The sequence below is a fragment of the Palaemon carinicauda genome, chromosome 12 (genome assembly GCF_036898095.1).
Source record: "Palaemon carinicauda isolate YSFRI2023 chromosome 12, ASM3689809v2, whole genome shotgun sequence".
Lineage (NCBI taxonomy): Eukaryota > Metazoa > Arthropoda > Malacostraca > Decapoda > Palaemonidae > Palaemon > Palaemon carinicauda.
In genome coordinates, this window is record NC_090736.1 from 147941939 (window position 1) to 147961235 (window position 19297).

Consider the following 19297-nt stretch of genomic DNA (forward strand, 5'->3'; position numbering starts at 1 on the left):
CATTTTGAATTAATATAGATGAAAGATGTTTAATTTTATGGAAACCTTAAGATAGCTTGTTGTTGAGACTGTTAGGGTATTTCAAAGTAAATTGTTCCCTTGATTGTGAAATTTGCATAGTACAGCAATATTTACTATATAGATATTGTACAGTACTTTGAAGTAATAGTGATAGATATATTATTTGGAAGAAAAGATATTACGTTTCATAATTAATTGGAATCTATCAAATTAATTTGAGTGATGGAGATCTTTAGGTTATGCATCTTTATTTGTTGTTGGTTTTGGTTAATGCTGAATTCAGGAAGTATTTCCACCAAAGAAATTAAATAAAAGATCCACATGGGGAAAAATAAGTAAGAAAAGAATGGAATTCTAGCAACAATGACCAGTACTAAAAACAGATATAGAAGTGTAGTACCTTGTAAACTTTTAAATCATGCATAATTTTTACAATAATCCCTCTTTAACTTCCACAATAATGTTTGTTAATGTGTAATTCTTTGATAAGCTCAATTTAGTACACTTTAACTTTTGCTTTACATGAGGCTTTAGAGATTACTCTCACAATTATATAATACTACACTAATTCACAAATTCTCTTATTTAAATATTAAACTTAGCCGGTGAATATATAAATAGCTGACGTCTCCGACGGCCCGACAGATTCCAAAAACTCGCGAGCGATCGCCATGAAGGTTGCGGGTGTGCCCACCAGCGCCGACTATCGGCCAGATACCGCATATACTTCTCAACCACTCCAGTTCTTCTCTGTCGGTGTCACCGACAACATTGGTTCCGCTCGCTTTAGACCTCAAGTTTTCTACCGAATTGGTGAAGTACTTTGTTTTGGTTGTTTTATTGGCTTTCGCTGTGTTGGTGTGTTTCTTCAATAAAACTCTTGAAACCTTTTTTGCTTTTGTTTTTTGTTGATGAACTTGGCTTTACTTGGATTTTCTCTGGTTGTTCATAATGGCTGACCCTTCTCCTGTATATCGCAAATGTGCGAGAGATTGTAACAAACGTCTTCCGAAGGCCTCTATCGACCCTCATACTGTTTGTTCTAATTGCCGGGGTAAATCCTGCCAATTAGGAGATCGGTGTGAGGAGTGCGTGATCTTGTCGGAATTCGAGTGGTTAGAGTATGAAAAGTATACTTGTAAGCTCGAAAGAGATAGGGTGAGGAGAAGCTCGTCCAGATCTTTGGAATTTTCCTCCTCCCATGCCCCTGAACCTATTCCTTCCCCTGTAGTGGTAGTTCCTGAACCCCCTATTAGCACTCATGAACCTTCAATGCGCGATATGTTTTTAGCTATTCAAGCATTAGGTGAAAAGGTTGAATCCTTAGCCTCGGACAGGAACCAGCTTATGTCCGATGTTAAGTTGTTAAAGTGTCAAAGTGGTAAAGTAGAAAATCTAAGTGGTAAAGTGGAAAGTGCACAAAATGTGTTTAGTGTTGCGACCGAGGGTTCGTCTGTTCGTGCTTGTCGCTCCCCTAGTCCGAGACCTCTTTCAGGCTCCCCTGCACCAGGGAGAAGAAATGTCGTATGACTTAAGGGGGCGAGAGGTGTAAACCGACGTACAGACGTTCCCTCTTTGGTATCAGACGTTTCTCATCAAGAACGTCCTTACCATAAGACGGGTGAGACTAAGTTCTCCTCGTCCTCCGACGACTTGTCGCATAAGAAACCTTGGCGCAAGGTTTCTAGGCCCTTAAAGCGCAAGTCAGTCCCTTCAGGACAGGTCCAGCGTCCTGGCTGTAGCCATTGGGGCAGCTCTGACCACTTGCAGTCATCGGATGGCTGTTCGCCTGTTAAGCGAAAACGTAACACGGAGTCCGAGGGTCTCGGTAGGGGCGATGTTTTGCCTGCTCAGACGTTACCGACATCACGGCCCGTTCCGACTCCCGTTGACCCGAAGTGGGTTGTCCTGCGGGACATGCAGTCTAAACTTTCCTCCCTTATGGAAGATTACGAGCATGAACAGGTTCGCGATGATCCTTTGCTTGCGGTTCGCCAGTACGATAAGCATCACTCTGGCCTTCAGCCGCCTAAACGAGTGTTTTCTCGTCCGTATGATGTTAGCGCTAACGTTTCTAGTGCTTTTAAACGCGATTCTGATCGTGTTCCTCGTCATTCACGTCAGTCACGTGACGTGGAACCCCCTTTGCCGCAGTGTCGCACTGACGTTCAGCAGCTGTCACCGCAGCCCCGCAGGGACGTTCGTCGACCGGCTCCGTTGCCCCGACGTGACGTTGAACGTCTGTCACCGCAGTCAGAGGTTGTTTTTCCTGCTCAGACCCTGCAGTCAATGCAGTCTCGACGTGACGTCGAACGGCAATCAACTCAGGCTGTTGTTGTTTGTCAGTCACAAGACTTTGTCTTTGCAGCCGCGGCGTGACGTCGTTTCCTCAGCTGTTGCTGCTGCTCTGTCGCATGTTGACATAGCCTGTCAAGCGTTGCCTCCTCGGCATGTCTCTCCGTATCGCGAGACTCGGCAGTTGTCGGACGAAGTTCCGTCGGATGAGGAAGTCGTTGATCCCCTTCCAACTGATATGCCTTTGGGGACTTTTTCGGATGGAGAGGAGCCTAAAGTTGCTCAGCCCTCTCTTGATTTTAAAAAGATCATGCTTATTATTAAGGAACTTTTTCCTGATCATTTTGTGTCTGCTGCTCCTCGTTCGCCCCCATCAGAGTTCACGCTGGGCCTAGCTGCTTCGACTCCGTCGTTCACAAAGTTAGTGCTCTCTCGCTCTTCTAAGAGAGCTTTGCGTTTACTAGGCGACTGGTTAATGACCAGGAGGAGTTTGGGGAAGTCAGCTTTTGCTTTTCCCCCTTTTAAACTGGCTTCTAGCGCGAGCGTCTGGTATGACACGGGAGAAGTTCTCGGCTTGGGAGTACCTGCCTCTGCCCAGGGAGACTTCTCAAGCCTCGTAGACTCTCCTCGTCGTTTGGCCATGAGACGCTCGAAAGTTTGCTGGTCCTCTTCAGACCTAGATCATCTCCTCAAAGGAGTTTATCGGGCCTTTGAAGTTTTCAACTTCTTGGGTTGGTCGCTGGGAGCCTTGAGCAGGAAGATCTCCTCGGCTGACCGTGATGTCTCTGTGCAAATTATGTCCTGCATGGACAAAGCTATCCGAGATGGCTCTAATGAACTCGCTGCTACTTTTACGGCAGGAGTTCTTAATAAGAGGGAGAGACTTTGTTCTTTCCTGTCTGCAGGTGTCACTCCTTGTCAAAGGTCAGAACTACTCTTTGCGCCTTTGTCTTCTGCCCTGTTCCCACAGCAGTTGATTAAGGATATCGCAACGTCTCTAGTGCAGAAGGATACTCATGATTTGATGGCCACGTCTGCGCGTAAGGCTGCTCCTTCGTCCTCTTATGTCGTCAGACCTAAATTTGATACTCCAGCGACAAGGTTTATCCCGCCCTTTCGTGGCAGAGCTCCCAGTAAGGGAGGCTCTCGTGCCGATAGTAAGAGAGGTAATAGGAGAGGATCTAAGTCCTCCCGTGGCAGAGTCTGACTGCCCACGTCCTCAGACAGCAGTAGGGGCCAGATTGACCAACTTCTGGCAGGCCTGGGAGAAGAGGGGTGCAGACCGGGAGTCTGTTTTGTTGCTAAAGGAGGGGTACAAAATACTTTTTGTACGGAGACCTCCTCTAGTAAAAGTTCCAATAGACCTCTCTCCCAGGTATCGAGAGGAGTCAAAGAGACAGGCATTACATCTTCAGGTGTCTCAGTTGCTAGAGAAGGGGGCGGTGGTGAAAGTCTCGGACCTTCAATCACCGGGGTTTTACAACCGTCTCTTCCTAGTTCCAAAGCATACAGGAGGTTGGAGGCCGGTGCTGGATGTCAGTGCTCTCAACGTGTTTGTTGTCAAAACAAAGTTTACGATGGAGACCACCAAATCCGTTCTAGCAGCAGTCCGAGAGGGAGACTGGATGGTCTCTCTCGACTTGCAGGATGCGTACTTCCACATTCCTATACACCCAGAGTCTCAGCCGTATCTGAGGTTTGTATACAGGAATGTGGTGTACCAATTCCGAGCACTGTGCTTCGGTCTCAGCCCTGCTCCTCTTGTTTTTACGAGGCTCATGAGAAATGTAGCAAAATTCCTACATTTGTCGGGGATCAGAGCCTCCCTGTACCTGGACGACTGGTTACTCAGAGCGTCGTCCCGTCATCGCTGTCTGCAGGACCTACAGTGGACATTGGATCTTGCAAAGGAGTTGGGCCTATTGGTGAACATAGAGAAGTCTCAGCTGACTCCCTCCCAAACGATTCTCTATTTGGGGATGGAGATACAGAGTCTAGCTTTTCGGGCTTTTCCGTCTGCCAACAGGATAGAGCAAGCCTTGCTCAAAGTCCGTCTCATGCTAGAGAAAGACCATTGCTCTGTGAGAAGCTGGATGAGGCTCCTAGGGACGCTTTCATCCCTGGAACAGTTTATTTCTCTAGGGAGACTTCACCTACGCCCTCTCCAGTTCCATTTAGACTCCCATTGGAACAAGGACAAAACTTTGGAGGCGGTCTCGATCCCGATCTCCGAGCCAGTCAAGATTTGCCTGAACTGGTGGGACAGCAATATACGTCATCGAGAAGGTCTGTCTCTGGCAGTCAAGAACCCAAACCATGTGTTATTTTCAGACGCGTCGGATTTGGGTTGGGGGGCGACACTGGACAGCCTGGAATGTTCGGGTCTTTGGACGGCAGACCAGAGGAGCCTTCACATCAACTGCAAGGAGCTGTTGGCTGTCCATTTAGCACTGACGAGTTTCGAGAGTCTGCTTCGAAACAAGGTGGTAGAAGTGAATGCGGACAATACCAGGGCCTTGGCTTACATCTCCAAGCAAGGAGGCACTCACTCCCACGCTCTTTTCGTCATCGCAAGAGACCTCCTCATCTGGTCAAAAGATCGAAGCATCTCACTGTTGACGAGGTTCGTCCAAGGGAAATTGAACGTCTTGGCGGACTGTCTCAGTCGGAGAGGTCAGGTGATCCCTACAGAGTGGACCCTCCACAAGGATGTGTGCAAGAGTCTTTGGATGACTTGGGGTCAACCCACCATCGATCTCTTTGCGACCTCGCTGACCAAAAGGCTCCCGACTTATTGCTCTCCAGTCCCAGATCCAGAGGCGGCCCACATAGATGCCTTTCTGTTGGACTGGTCTCACCTGGACGCTTACGCATTTCCGCCGTTCAAGATCCTCAACAAGGTGTTGCAGAAGTTCGCCTCTCACGAAGGGACAAGGTTGACGTTGGTTGCTCCCCTCTGGCCCGCGAGAGAGTGGTTCACAGAGGTACTTCTATGGCTGGTAGACGTCCCAAGGAGTCTGCCTTTGCGGATGGATCTCTTACGGCAGCCTCACGTAAAGAGACTTCATCAAAGCCTCCCCGCGCTTCGGCTGACTGCCTTCAGACTATCGAAAGACTCTCAAGAGCTCGAGGATTTTCGAAGGAGGCAGCCAGAGCGATCGCGAGGGCTAGGAGATCTTCTACAATCAAGGTCTACCAATCGAAGTAGGAGGTATTTAGAGATTGGTGCAAGTCCTCCTCTATTTCCTCATCCAGTACCTCTGTAACGCAGATTGCGGATTTTCTCCTCTATCTGAGAAATGGTCGCTCCCTCTCTGCTCCCACCATTAAAGGCTACAGAAGCATGTTGGCTTCTGTTTTCAGGCATAGAGGCTTGGATCTTTCAAATAACAAAGATCTCCAAGACCTCCTTAAGTCTTTCGAGACCTCTAAGGAGCGTCGTATTTCAACTCCTGCTTGGAACTTAGACGTGGTCCTACAGTTCCTAATGTCAGACAGGTTTGAGCCGTTAAATTCAGCCTCCCTGAAGGATCTTACCCTCAAGACACTTTTTCTTGGTGAGCTTGGCTTTGGCTAAAAGGGTCAGTGAGATCCATGCTTTTAGTAAGAACATCGGCTTCTCGACGAATAAAGCTATATGTTCTCTTCAACTTGGTTTTTTGGCCAAGAACGAACTTCCGTCTCGTCCTTGGCCTAAATCTTTTGAAATACCTAGTCTTTCAGAGATCGTAGGTAATGAAGTTGAAAGAGTGCTGTGCCCCGTTAGAGCTCTTAAGTTTTACTTGTCTAGAACTAAACCAATACGAGGTTGTTCTGAGGCTTTATGGTGCTCCGTTAAGAAGCCCTCATTGCCCATGTCTAAGAATGCGTTATCGTACTTTGTTAGACTTTTAATCCGGGAGGCACATTCTCATTTAAGTGAGAAGGATTGTAGTTTGCTTCAGGTCAAGACTCACGAAGTAAGAGCAATAGCGACTTCGGTGGCTTTTAAGCAAAACAGATCCCTTCGAAGTATTATGGACGCGACCTTTTGGAGGAGCAAGTCAGTGTTCGCTTCATTTTACTTAAAAGACGTCCAGACTCTTTATGAGGACTGCTACACACTGGGTCCATTCGTTGCAGCGAGTGCAGTAGTGGGTGAGGGTTCTACCACTACATTCCCTTAATCCCAATATCCTTTTAATCTTCTCTTGAAATGTTTTTTAATCTTGTCTTGGGTTGTACGGAAGACTAGGAAGTCTTTCGCAATCTTTTTGGTTTGGCGGGTGGTCAAATGTTGTTTCTTGAGAGCGCCCAGATTAAGGGTTTTGATGAGGTCCTGTTATATAACAGCTCCTGGGAGTCTTTCAGCATCCTGAGAGGATGGCTGGGCTTCGTGAGGAAAGCGGACTAATGAGGCAGAGTAATCATCAGAGTCAGCTTCTTTACCAGGTACCTATACTTAAGTTGGTTTTTTTATGAAATATTTGTCAAAAAACTCTTGAGCATATACGCCTTTATTGTATTAATACTGGTCTCTACCCACCACCATGGGTGTGCATCAGCTATTTATATATTCACCGGCTAAGTTTAATATTTAAAAATGATATTTTCATTATAAAATATATTTTTGAATATACTTACCCGGTGAATATATAATATTAAAGGCCCTCCCTTCCTCCCCGATAGTGACCCAGCGGACTGAGAAGAACTGGAGTGGTTGAGAAGTATATGCGGTATCTGGCCGATAGTCGGCGCTGGTGGGCACACCCGCAACCTTCATGGCGATCGCTCGCGAGTTTTTGGAATCTGTCGGGCCGTCGGAGACGTCAGCTATTCATATATTCACCGGGTAAGTATATTCAAAAATGTATTTTATAATGAAAATATCATTTCTTTACACAAATGTATCCTTCACAAACAATTTTAATTTTCCTTTATTACTTATGACAAACTGCATCTTCTATGGATGTTAGTAAAGTGAGGTTTAAATGAGCATTTTACAAGCTAAGTAGAAATATGTAAATAAAAACAATACTGGGCTGTTAGAAAAGAACAACCAAATGACTGTACAGTGCTGCTAATTTAGTAAGACATTCAAAATAGGTAAAAATTCAATCAAAAATAAACAATAGAATTTCTTTGTTAAAGGAAAAATATAAAATTACTTATGTGACTAATTATTTATTTTAAACAATTGCTGCTATGAATATTGGTTTGTCCTAGGACTATTTGCTCTTTTATTCTTAATGGGGAAATTATTGTAGATATTGTCTAATGATGAAATTTGTCTTCAAGGGAATATTGCCCATGGGTTTTTTTTTTTTTTTTTTTTTTTGTATTGCTGGTGATTTTGTCCCCGGTAGATTTTGTACTTATACCGCTTAATTTATAGTCATGACTGAAAATTCTACCAGGTTCAGGAATTGCTCCCGCATCTACCAATCAATTACTTGTAGTTGGTTAGTCAACTTATGGGGCTCTCGATGAGTTATGTAAGACCTAAACGTGTGTATCAGGATTATTGACTCCATGTAACTATCAGAATATCAACATTCTCCAGATGAAAGCAGTGCTCTTGGAGCTGCATTTTTTCAGTCATTAAATTACATTAGGCATTATTTGGCAAAGCAGTTGGATGAGCGGGTGCTTCGCTATGCAATTGAACTGATAGCCTTGTTCATAATGGGACATTGGAATCCAATATAAAATCAGCCAAGATGCCATGAACAGGTAGTAGGCACATAGTGGTCCTTACATAATGTAGTAGTGAGGTTTGTGAGATCTGGAGAGCTTTGAAGATCAACCTGTTCATCATTTCCCTGAATAGAAAGCTCATAGTACTCTGGACTCCCTTACCAAATTAAGGGGTGTCATGGAAGGTGCATTCTAACACCCATGGAACAATCTTGACATCCTTGCCCTCCCACCATTCAATATGATTTGTCAAGTGATCAATCATGTATTGTCCAACACCTGCGACTCTAGTGACACCTGATTGGTCTGAGGCAGAGTGAGATATGGTACTCTGATCTTTTGAGTTACCACAGTGGCATGTCCTCCTTTGACAAACACACCTACTGAAGTACTTTAAGTCCATGGAGACCCTTCTCCCATCTAGGCTATTAAAGATGTTTGTACCATTTGATATTCCACAATCAAATGTATATCAATAAAAGGTGGCCATCTTTAGTCAATGGTATGGTTTTGAAGGGATTTTCCTATTAGAGCCACTGTTCAGTAGATTGCTGACTTCCTAGGTTACCTCCAATAAGATAAGTCCCTATATGTGCCTGCTGTGAAAATTGTGCATTCCTTTCCAAGATTTTCCAGCCAAAGGGGTCTAGACCCCTCCTTATTAGAGGCCTCATTACTCCTAAACCTTTGAGTGAGGTATTACTGTTAGTGTGTTTTACATGGTGCACAGTAAGGATTATTTGATGGTCTTTGCAGCATGGCTTTGGCTCCTAACTGCACTTGTCTTGTTACCTTTGAATTTGCCTCTGTTCCTGCTTCTTTTCTTCCATCTTTCTGTCCAGTCTCTGTTAACATTTACTTCATGCTACAATTATGAAGTATTCCCCTCATTGCACTTCAGAGCTGAATGGCCTCCCTGGCTCAGTAACTAGGCCATATTGTCCAAATTTAATAAATCCTATTCTTGCACTGAAAAAAAGTTTGAACAGTTGTGCCCATCTTGACAACCCATATCACTAAAGTGAGATGTCTTTCCTGTTCTGAGGCTATGAACAGAGATTTAGCCTATATAACTGTCCTCATCCATGTCAAAGAAGGCAAGTGGTGCCTACCCAAATTATTTGTTTGCCTCAGGAACGTAGACGTCTGATAATATTCACCTGCATATCAACGTTTGCGAGGTGGGTGCTGCTAGCTCTGCAATCATTCAAACATCAGTAATTGAGTAAATTATTCTACACATTTGTGACTTTGAGAGAAAGGTGCTCAAGTGGGACACACACTGCCTCTTAATGGTGTCAAGAGAAGAAGAGTTGGAAGGATAGAATACTGTATCTGTTCGCGTTCCCCAAGTTTACTCAGGAATCAGAAGTTCTACAAATTCACTGGTCAGGAGCTCAGCTCACTCGGGTTATGAGCTCCTCCCCATCAATTGCCTTCCAGAGAACAGCTTGGTTGTCCAGGAACAGCGGTACCTCAGTTTGTGTTGAATTCATTCTGCGAGCATCTCACAAATCAATATGCTTGTAAATTGAAACTATTTTTCCCTTGAGACATAAATGAAAGCAAATTAATGTCAATTAAAAATAGAAATATTGATGTATTAACTCTCACTTTATCTTTGAGGAGAGTATACAGCAGGCTGGCTTGAGGAGGAGGAGAATCTCCCTCCATAAGTTTATCAGGAGTTCCCTCTCTTCAACAACATTCATTATCACTAACTGAATCACTCAATTTACGCTTTCTGGACATTTGGTCATAATTTTTACACTTCGTTCAGTTTTTGACAAGGAATCTATTACGAGTAAAGATTTCATGGTGGAGATTGCCTCAAACATTTTTCAACTATTAATCCAGGACTGTGTTAGCTGTCAAAGATTTTGTGTAAATTGACACCAGTAACTCGGGTAAACGTAAGCCTTCATGGAAATCCTCAGTATCCAATTATTTATTTTCAGAAATCCTTGATACTTTACCTCTGTTCTAAAATTCAAAATTTATTTTTTGTTCACATTGTATAGGTTTGATGTGCATTTTCTCATGTTTTATCATTAAGTTTTCTTTAATAAGTAATGGCACTGTTTTCACGCTCATAGCATTTTAACATCTTCAGTATACTGTAGATGGTATTAAATGCTCTTTCGAGGAAACCTTTTAATTGCAGCTGTTAGATTCTGCCTTTTTATTTTTGGTTGGTTCCCTTTGTAATCCTTAAAATTAGTTGTTCAAACTACTATACCTTAAGTTTTATTTTTTTACTCTATAATTTACAATAATTCCTCTGAGAAATCCCCGAGATTGTTTATAAATGTAATTTGGTGGTCCTCTGAAGAGGGTTTGGGGATTTTTTTTTTTTTTTTTTTTTTACAGTACTTCTCAAAAAATGGGTGCCATCTGTTAATGTTGAAAAACTTTGGGGGATTTATTATTTTTCTGGTTTTCTTGCAGATGGAGTAATACCATTTGAAGACATGAACTATGAAAAGGGCTATGATAAAATCCAGGCTTACGGAAACAGTAAGGTTGCAAATTTGCTGTTCACCCGACATCTTGCCAAAAAAGTGAAAGGTATGTTTTTTACTTTGGGCTTGTTTTTTATTCCTTTAGAAGTAATAGTATTTTATGTTCTACGCTATTCGATTTATTTTTTGCTTTTTTAAAGATGACTTTGTATTTGTCCCTTGCTTGCCAAGTTATTCCAATTCTGTGACCCTTTTAAGTCTGGGGGATGATTAGGCTTATGCTAACTTCTCTCTAGCATAAGCGTTTGTTCCTTTATGAATACAGACCATTGTCCTTTATTAGGAGCATGGTTTTGGCGTAGCTGGAAGAGTCATCCAACTTTTAATGAGGTAGTATTGTACTGTAGTAGTTATTGAATGGGTGGAGGATAAGCCCCGCCCACCCAAAAGTCGGCTATGCACTAAGTTTTGATTTCGACAGCAAACTGTACCGACATACTTATTGGCTGCCTCCGCTGGCTGTTAAACTTTCCTTCTTTTCTTTGCAGTTTATGATAGTGATGGATATGTTCGTGCAGACATACTTGTGTATCTTGGTAAACCTTAAGATAATTTGACAGGTTTGAGTATAAACCTGCAGTTGATCCACATCATCTTTGTGTGTTTTGCCATGGGCACAAGTGCAGGCCATGGCCACTTCTGCAGTGTGGAGAAAAAGAAAACTTAAAGAGATTCTTCAGCTTCGGATGTGGCAATGCCTAAGGTGATGCTTTAGAAGCTCTTAGTTTCTTTTTCTCTCCTTTCTCTTCTCCACCCATTGTCTTTTTATCTTACAGTGAGTTACCAATGAAATATTAAGGAAACACAAGTCTCGGGTAATGAAGGTAAATAATTGGCTATCTTTCCTTCAGTGATGTTTGAAAGTCAGCAATAGGATCATTAATGGAGGTTCTTGGAAATATACCAAATTTTGATAAAATTAGATGTTTCATTGCTTGCCGGATGTTGATAAATATGCATCCCCTCCACTGACAAGTGATGTGAAGAGGCTATTGAGACTGAAAGACAAAGGACTTGCAGCATGCCCATGCACAAGTATTAACATACACTACCATATAATCACTAGACTCCACCTCAGGGGCAGGACTATTATAAGGAAACAAAACTGGTATTTTTTTCCTATTGTAGACATCGACATTCAACTACCTTTGAGGAAAGCAATATAAACATTAGATAAGTATAGATATATTTCTTTCTATTAATATTCTATTTTGACCCTCATTTGTGAGTCTTCCAGATGCACCATATGGGAGTCAAGAAATTTGACGCCCTTTGGCAAGGGAGTATTTTTCATATTACATAAATTACCTCTTGTAGTGCTTGGGAGATTGAAGGTTGAAGGTTCAGGTTGTATTACGTGTAGGAACAAATCATCTTCTATCTCTTTCTGTTAGCTCACAGCATAGATGCTTGGAAATGATATTTGTCAAAGGTTAATATTGCATTATGTGTAGGAAAAAATCATCTTTTATCAATGTTAGCTCACAGCATAGATGCTTGGAAATGAAATCTTCTTTGCAAGCATCTCCCAGTAGAGGAGGACAATGCTTACAAGTAGGAGCAGGGTAGGCATCGTGGATTGCAGGCCTCGGTCTCACCTCTTATTCCTTTATAGCAAGTGAAAGCTATTCATGGTCATCAAGTGTTAGTGCCATCACTAGGTCCCTAATGAAGAGGATCAGAATAATTTTTAACATTCAAAACATATATTTCTAAGTACCGAGTTACAAGAACAAGTAGCTTACTGTAGTATTATTAAAATAACTGAAGTCATCTAGTTATCCAGTATAATCCCATCCTTTGTAAGTAACAATCAAGGATAGATAATATAAAAGGTTTCCTGTTGTGAAGAACTTATAGAATTAAATATTTTTATATATTAAATGCTAACTTATTGCTTTGGAATTGCTTCCTTCATCTCTACATTTGGCATGTTTGAAATATAATCCTCACTTTGTGTTTGACTGCATCAACGGATTTTGTAAGGAGGGACTAGAGAGATTGGACTGGATTTATGAATTTGAGCAAAATTATCCAGTGCTGGGGCCTGGGAAACCCTTCAGCACGCATGTACAACTAACGGAAAGCTCTGCAGTTGCCTCATTAAATAATAGTAGATAGAAGAAAGGAAACAGGAACAGAGGTGGGCAGAAGGCTAAAAAGTGAGCGCAGAAAAGAACCTTGAGTAATGCTTACAGTGCTCCACATGAGGCGTGCTGTTGGCACAACTCGTAATATTAGTCAAGACTACACTAACCTTACCCGAGTTTTCTTTATTCAAATAAATACCTTTTCTGTGAAATTCTCTGTATGCTGCAGGCCCCTTTCCATCAACTTTAGAAACTTGCATCTGTGCAAAATATAATTGTTCCATAACCGAAATACAAACCACGCTATTTACATTGGGTTTACCTTTTAGCGTAGCTGAAATGGCGAGCCATTAGAATTTAACAAGGGTGTATCACCCCCGCGCTAGTTAGCGGGGGGGGGGGGGGGGTGGTAGCTAGCTACCCCTTCCCCCCTTCACACACCGGTGAAGCTCACTTTCACTTTTGGCTCGGACTTGGATAGACGTCTCTGTCTTTGTCCTCGCTTGGCAGCCATTGTTTGTTTTGTCTTTACTTAATCACTTACTTTTCTTTTACTCAATATATATGTAAAAATTTTTTCATGTTTGTTTATATATTTGAGTATAGAAATCAGTAAGTTTCCTTTTCAGAGATTTGTGCTTGTGTGTGTAGTGTACGATATCTCCGTGGAGCCCTCGGCAGTTTAGGCCACCACGGTGTAATTTTATGGGTCGCGATCGAGTTTGACTTCGGTTTTTCTCTCTCTCTCTTGAGGTCGTTCACCCTTTTACTACGTTACTACGCCTTTCGTAGCTTCCTCCCCGTGTGGGGGGGTTGCTACGCCGTACGTTTTGTCCCAATTAGTTTATGAATCTAATTGTATTTGTTAATTTTTCAGCTTTGTAGAACGATTCCTTTCGGGGTTTTCGTTCTTTCTTTAGTGTTCATTCATTTTAAATTATATAATTACATAGTTACATAATTATAATTGTTATAATTCTGTTTTGGTTACAGCTCTCCTTCTGTGAGTGTAAGTGGTTGTGAGGGCACGTACCTGTTGTGTAATTCTTGTTTTCCTTTCCCTTGGGATTCCTCTTCGGAGCCTTCCCGGGGGAATGAATGTGTACTAATGATTTTTGTTTTATTTTTTTACAGTTACCGATCTAGTTCGTTTCTGTAATATGGAAACGGTGTGAGCTGTCTTGTTGAGGCCTGGGGATTCGGCTGTTGCTGCCTCCCCTATGGATTTTCGTCAGGGGCGTGTCTCCTTATACTGAAAGTACTCCCGTGACAATTGACAGCTCTCCAGTTCATTTTAGAACTCTCAGGACATTTTAGAACTCTCAGGAGGCTCGCCTCCTTGGGTGGTTAACTTTCCTTCTGAGGTAAGTTTTTCCTGTCCAGGCTTGAGTTTTTCCCCTTTTGGGGGGTTCTTCTCTTGCCTTTTTTTTTTGTGCGACTATGCTCTTGGTGCTGAGCGGTCGCACCTGCAGTTTCACTCAAGGGGCTGGGCAACTGCAGGAGCCCCTCTTCGGAGGATTGCTCCTTTTAGGTCACTAGCTGACCTGTCTCTTCTACGAAGTGTTTCTCTTTCGTTCGCGAGAAAGTACAACGGTCTTCCCAACGGACAACGGTCTTCCCGACGGACAACGGTCTTCCCGACGGACAACGGTCTTCCCGACGGACAACGGTCTTCCCGACGGACAACGGTCTTCCCGACGGACAACGGTCTCCCGGCGGACATCAGTCTCCCGGCGGACAGACAACAGTCTTCCGACGGACATCAGTCTCCCGACGGACAACGATCCCTTCGGGGCAAAGGGTTGCCTCCCACGGGGGTTCTTCCCTTGCGTGTTAGGGTTCCCCTGCGCGCCCTTCTGCTGTGTTCTCTCCTGCTCAGTGTTAGCGCACAGGCGCTCTCCTGCTCCTGCTCAGTGTTAGCGCACAGGCGCTCTCCTGCTCCTGCTCAGTGTTAGCGCACAGGCGCTCTCCTGCTCCTGCTCAGTGTTAGCGCACAGGCGCTCTCCTGCTCCTGCTCAGTGTTAGCGCACAGGCGCTCTCCTGCTCATCAGCGCTTTCCTGATCGTTAGCGCTCTCCTGTTCGCCAGCGCTCTCCTGTTCGCCAGCGCTCTCCTGTTCGTCAGCGCTCTCATGATGATCATCTCTGCTGTTCCTGTTGGTTCCTGTTACGCGCCCTGTGCGCCCACGTTCGCCCTCGCGATCTAGAACTTCGGTTCAGGTCTTGGTCAAGGACTCTTCTTCTACGCACAGGCTTCCACGCGTTGCCTTCTGCTCGCCAGCGATCACCAGCTCACCAGCGACCTTAGACGCGTCAACGTTCACCTGCTCGTCAGCGATCTCTTACGCATCAACGATCGCCATCGATCTGCCACGCGTGTAAGTTCCCCTGAACACCATCAGTAGCGATCTAGCGCTCGCCTGCTGTGAACCACGATCTCCGGTAGCTGAGTCTTGCCGTAGATCTTCCTCCTGCTCGCCAGCGCTCACCTTTACTTCTGTCCTTCTGTGCGCCAGCTTTCTTCGTTCGCCAGTGCACATCTGCGCGCCCTTCTTTGCCACGCACCAATGGGCGCCAACGGTTTTCTGACCGTCTAGGATCGCCTGATTAACATCTTGCTTCACACTCGCCTTCCTGATAAACTTGCGCGCCTTCTGTTAGCGCGATGCGTGCTAACCATCACTAGTCTCTCTCGCGTTGGCAATCGCCTACGCGACCGCGCGATTCTTTACCTGCGAGCTAGCGTTTTGTTAACGCACCACCGCTCGCCAACGCGCCATCGCTTGTCAACGCGCCATCACTCTCCTACGGGCTATCGCGTCATCGGTCTCCCGACCGCCTGCGCTCACCCGCGTGACCGCACGCCCGCGGGCCGACGGCGTGCCGCCGCGCGGGACGACGACGTGCCGCCACCCGGGCCGACGGCGTTCCGTCGCGCGAACATCGGCTTAATTTTTGCAGTATCCATTGCTCGCCTATGGGTTATTGCTCGCCGACCACCAGCTCTCGCCCTTCCTACCACGCTCGCCCTCCTTCTGCGCTCCTTCGCTCACCTTCGTTTGCGTTCCTGCGTGCCCGCGCATGGGCGCTTCCATGTTCCCCCACGCGCAAACCATTGATTTACCATCGCGCGAGCGCCAGGGCGATTGCGACCGCGATTCCCGTTGAGGTTTCGCAGCATGGCCAGCCTGGCGAGTCTTCTGGAGCGTATTTCCAGAACACGGCCTCACCCCGTAAACGCAGAGCATGGCACATGCAAGAATAGGAAGAATCTTCAGGGAGGTCTGAGCAACATTCTTCTTTCCAGAACCTGGGTTAGCCCTTCCCCGTCATTCCCTGGAAGGGTGTTTGCCGGGGGCTTTCCGTTCGAGATTTCTCCATCGGCCAAGGGGTGACTGGTTTACCCCTTCCTCTTCTCCATCTTGTGAAAGGGGCTTACCAGGTCCTTTCCCTCCTCGGTTGCGACCCGAGGTTTTGTTCAAGGAAGCTACAGGAAGGTCATGGGTACTTTCCTCCTCTCGGGCTCAAGCACCTTGGCGTTTCGTCGTCAAGTATCAAACTTGCGGGCAAGCTCGATGTTGGACCATCTGGACGCAATGACCGAGGGCTTCCTTTCGGTGTCTCATCCGTGGATGTCGTCAACCTCAGACACCCTTCCATCCTTGAGAAGAGTTTGTTTGTGCCCAAGGACAGAGACCTAGACAGCGACTGTGCGGAGGAAGTCGACTTCCGTTTTCACTCCTCCAAGGCGCTTTCTTCCAGACTCTGCAGGGCTCCAGCGCCTCTTTCTTTCAGCCACGTCGGCCTAAGTTATCGGACCGGCTACGACAACTGAGACAGGGTGTCCAATAGCTGTTCCCTCCTGTCAGGAACAGGTGGCACGGGAGGCTCTCCCGGGGGAGCATAGTCCTAGAGGGAGCGGCAGAGTTCACGAACTCTAGGATTGGCACCCCCCCTTGCAGGTTTCACGCTGGGAGGATGCCTAAGGTTACTCATCCGGATGACAGCTTCCCGATGCTCATTCCTGCACGATCTCTGTGATCAGCCAAGGATATCGCGCCTCCCGTCTCTGTCGGCGAATTTAGTGTCTCTGAACCTCTATGCCATAGGGTCGGCAAGAGTTTGCCCGTTTGGGCAGAATGATCCATGCCTTAGGAGAAGGTCCTCCATAGGATCGTCGACAGCTTCACCCCCGGCTTCTTCAGTCGATCCTTTCTTGTAATGAAGTATCTGAGACGGGAGTTCCGTAGTCGACCTCTCAGCCCTGATCAAGTTTGTCGAACAAACTTCATCCAGCGTGGAACAGCAGAATCGATCAGACTGGTAACGAGGCGACAGGACTCCTTAGGCCCTGGATCGGAAGGAAGGGTGCCTTCAGTTTCCATTCCATCCATCTTCCAGGAAGCTCATGGAATTCAGCCTAGACTACAGGTATTCCTGCTTAAGATGCAGTGTGGCGATCCCGCCGTGGCATCGCAGGTTTTTTTCCCCAGAGAACTCTCCCTGCTTTCCTCATGGCTGCTCAGGTGCAGGCTTCCGCCTCCTTCGCCTTTTGGAGGTCTGGTTCGGGTTCGACCTTCTTCAGCGGCGGGACAAGCTTCCGGATGCTTACCATGAGTGGGGGTTCATGGTATTTTGCTAGGAGCCTTCTCTTCTTCTGCCCCAACATCTGGAGTATCTAGCCATGATATTGAGTCAACGGCCTTACCACGTTGGAAACTCCGCTTCTCGTCCGTCCAGCGAGGTTAAGCAACGTCGGTTCTGGTCGGTACTTGGATGGGTGACCGCCTGGGGACGCCAGATTCTGTTGCCGCCTACTCCGAGCATTCCCTTCAGTTGACTGTGGCAAGGCTGAGGAGAGTCGCAGTACCTGTTCTCAGTCAAGCTGAGCTTTCAGCCCTACCTTGGAACGTTTCCTAGTTCTCTTTTCCCCATTGACCCGTCTAAAGTTCCGAACGGTCGCCTCAGGATAAGTTCCCTGTGGGGCGGCCCAAGTTCCGGTGGTTTCAAAGCAACGATTAACCGGACTTTCTGGCCCCTATGGGACCAGCGGAATGATTAGACCTGCAATGGGTGTTGACCTATGGAACCTTTTGATGGGAGTGGATATTCTCGTCCTTTCCCCACATTTTTTATGCTGTTCTCGGACTCGTCAAAGAAAAGGGGGGGGGGGGGGGCATGTTCCGGTCCAGGCCTATGGTCAGGACCTGAAGGATACCTCTCCATCATTCAGGCAGGCTTAGGGGCCGTAGTCTGGCCCCTCTACAGATCCTACAGCTCCTGCCGAGTCGCTCCGTGCGCGTCGACTTCATGGTTCTGGCATGTTCTAACCAGCAGCGGACGCATTTTCACACCTTCGCATCTTGTAGTAGAGATACTGAGATGATTTGAGATCCTCTCAATACCACCATCGGCTCTCTCATTCCGGGCAGAGGAATGCTCTCTCCGACTATCCGAGCAGAGCCTCGTAGAGAGAGGTACCTGGGGGTCTTTGTCCTTGAGTAACCAGCAAGTCCTAGTCTGGGGGACCTGATCGCGACAGCTTGGAACCTTAAGCTTCCGCTGTTCTTCCCCCCAGTCTCAGACCCCGAGACTCTGGCAAGATGCATTCTGGTGATGGTGGGACAACATCTACGCCTGCGTCTTCCCTCCTTTGTTGTCTGTTGAGAATGGGTCTCAACAAGACCAGGTTGTCTGTCAACCTTTCAATGGCCCTGAGAGCTCCACTGGGACTATGCGCAGAACGGTTTCCGGACCCTCTGCTTCCCCTGACGGAACTCCCGGGAGAGCTTCTCCCACGGCACAGGCTACTCAAACAACCACACTGCAACATCTTTCACGAGGCGGGGCGTCGCTTCGGCTTCATGCCTGGAGACTCTACGCCTCCTCCTCGAGAAGAGACAACCCGCTACAGTCGCGGGACGGAGGTCGCGTTATCTGCGATAGTCATCCGCAGGGGTCTTCCAGGCGAAGTGGAGAGTCTTCGGTGGTTGGTGTCGTGGGAGATATACCTCTTCCTTTGAGGCCTCTTCTCCAGCAATAACGATCTTATTGCCTTTCGGCGGGAGGAAACTCCTTTCCGCTCTCGGCAATGAAGCCTGTCGCTCAGCCTTTCCCTGACCTTCAGGCTTAAAGGAATAACTTTTTCCTTCCAGCTGGACCTTTCCTCGCTCATGCGAAGCTGCGAACGTCCCTGCCCTAGTCGGAGTGAGACCTCCAGCTTGGAGCATGGCTCGGACTTTTTATCCCTTAAGAGATCTTCTCAAGACCCTTTACGTCAGGCCTCTGATCGTATTCCGTTTTGGGGCTCCTGCTCACTCTGGCCGCGGCCAGTGTGTAAGCAATCTTCTTGGTCTCGTACGACTCCGCCCTTTCTAAGGAATGGGGGAAGGCAACATTCAGGTTTGCTCCTGAGTTGTTGGCTAGACTCAGAATCTTGGGGTCCTGGCCCTTCGGTCCAATTCCTACAAGATTTCGAGTCACCATTCTGTATCTGATGTCCCAAAACCTTCTCCTTCTTGCCAGTAAAGGAATCGAGAGGTTAGCTTTGGGAACAGCTGCAGTTTGTCCTCAGTTGCAGCCGGTTTGGGAGCACATGAAGGACATGGGGGAGAGTCACCAGTATACCTCTTAAGCTCTGACTCAAGGACATTCATCTCGACCTGACTCCAGACCCTCCCCCGTCACGTCGCCCT

The 19297-nt window shown here is 46.3% G+C and overlaps 1 protein-coding gene and 1 pseudogene across 1 annotated transcript in view; both read left to right on the top strand.

Annotated features, from left to right (window-relative positions):
• The window catches only part of LOC137651319 (retinol dehydrogenase 12-like), a 67242-nt gene that overhangs the window by 33361 nt on the left and 14584 nt on the right, over positions 1-19297 (top strand). The window contains exon 5 of the mRNA XM_068384594.1: positions 10441-10560. Within this exon, the coding sequence (XP_068240695.1) occupies positions 10441-10560 (120 nt within the window). The remainder of the gene's footprint in view (positions 1-10440; positions 10561-19297) is intronic.
• LOC137651382 (5S ribosomal RNA) lies at positions 17297-17415 on the top strand (annotated as a pseudogene).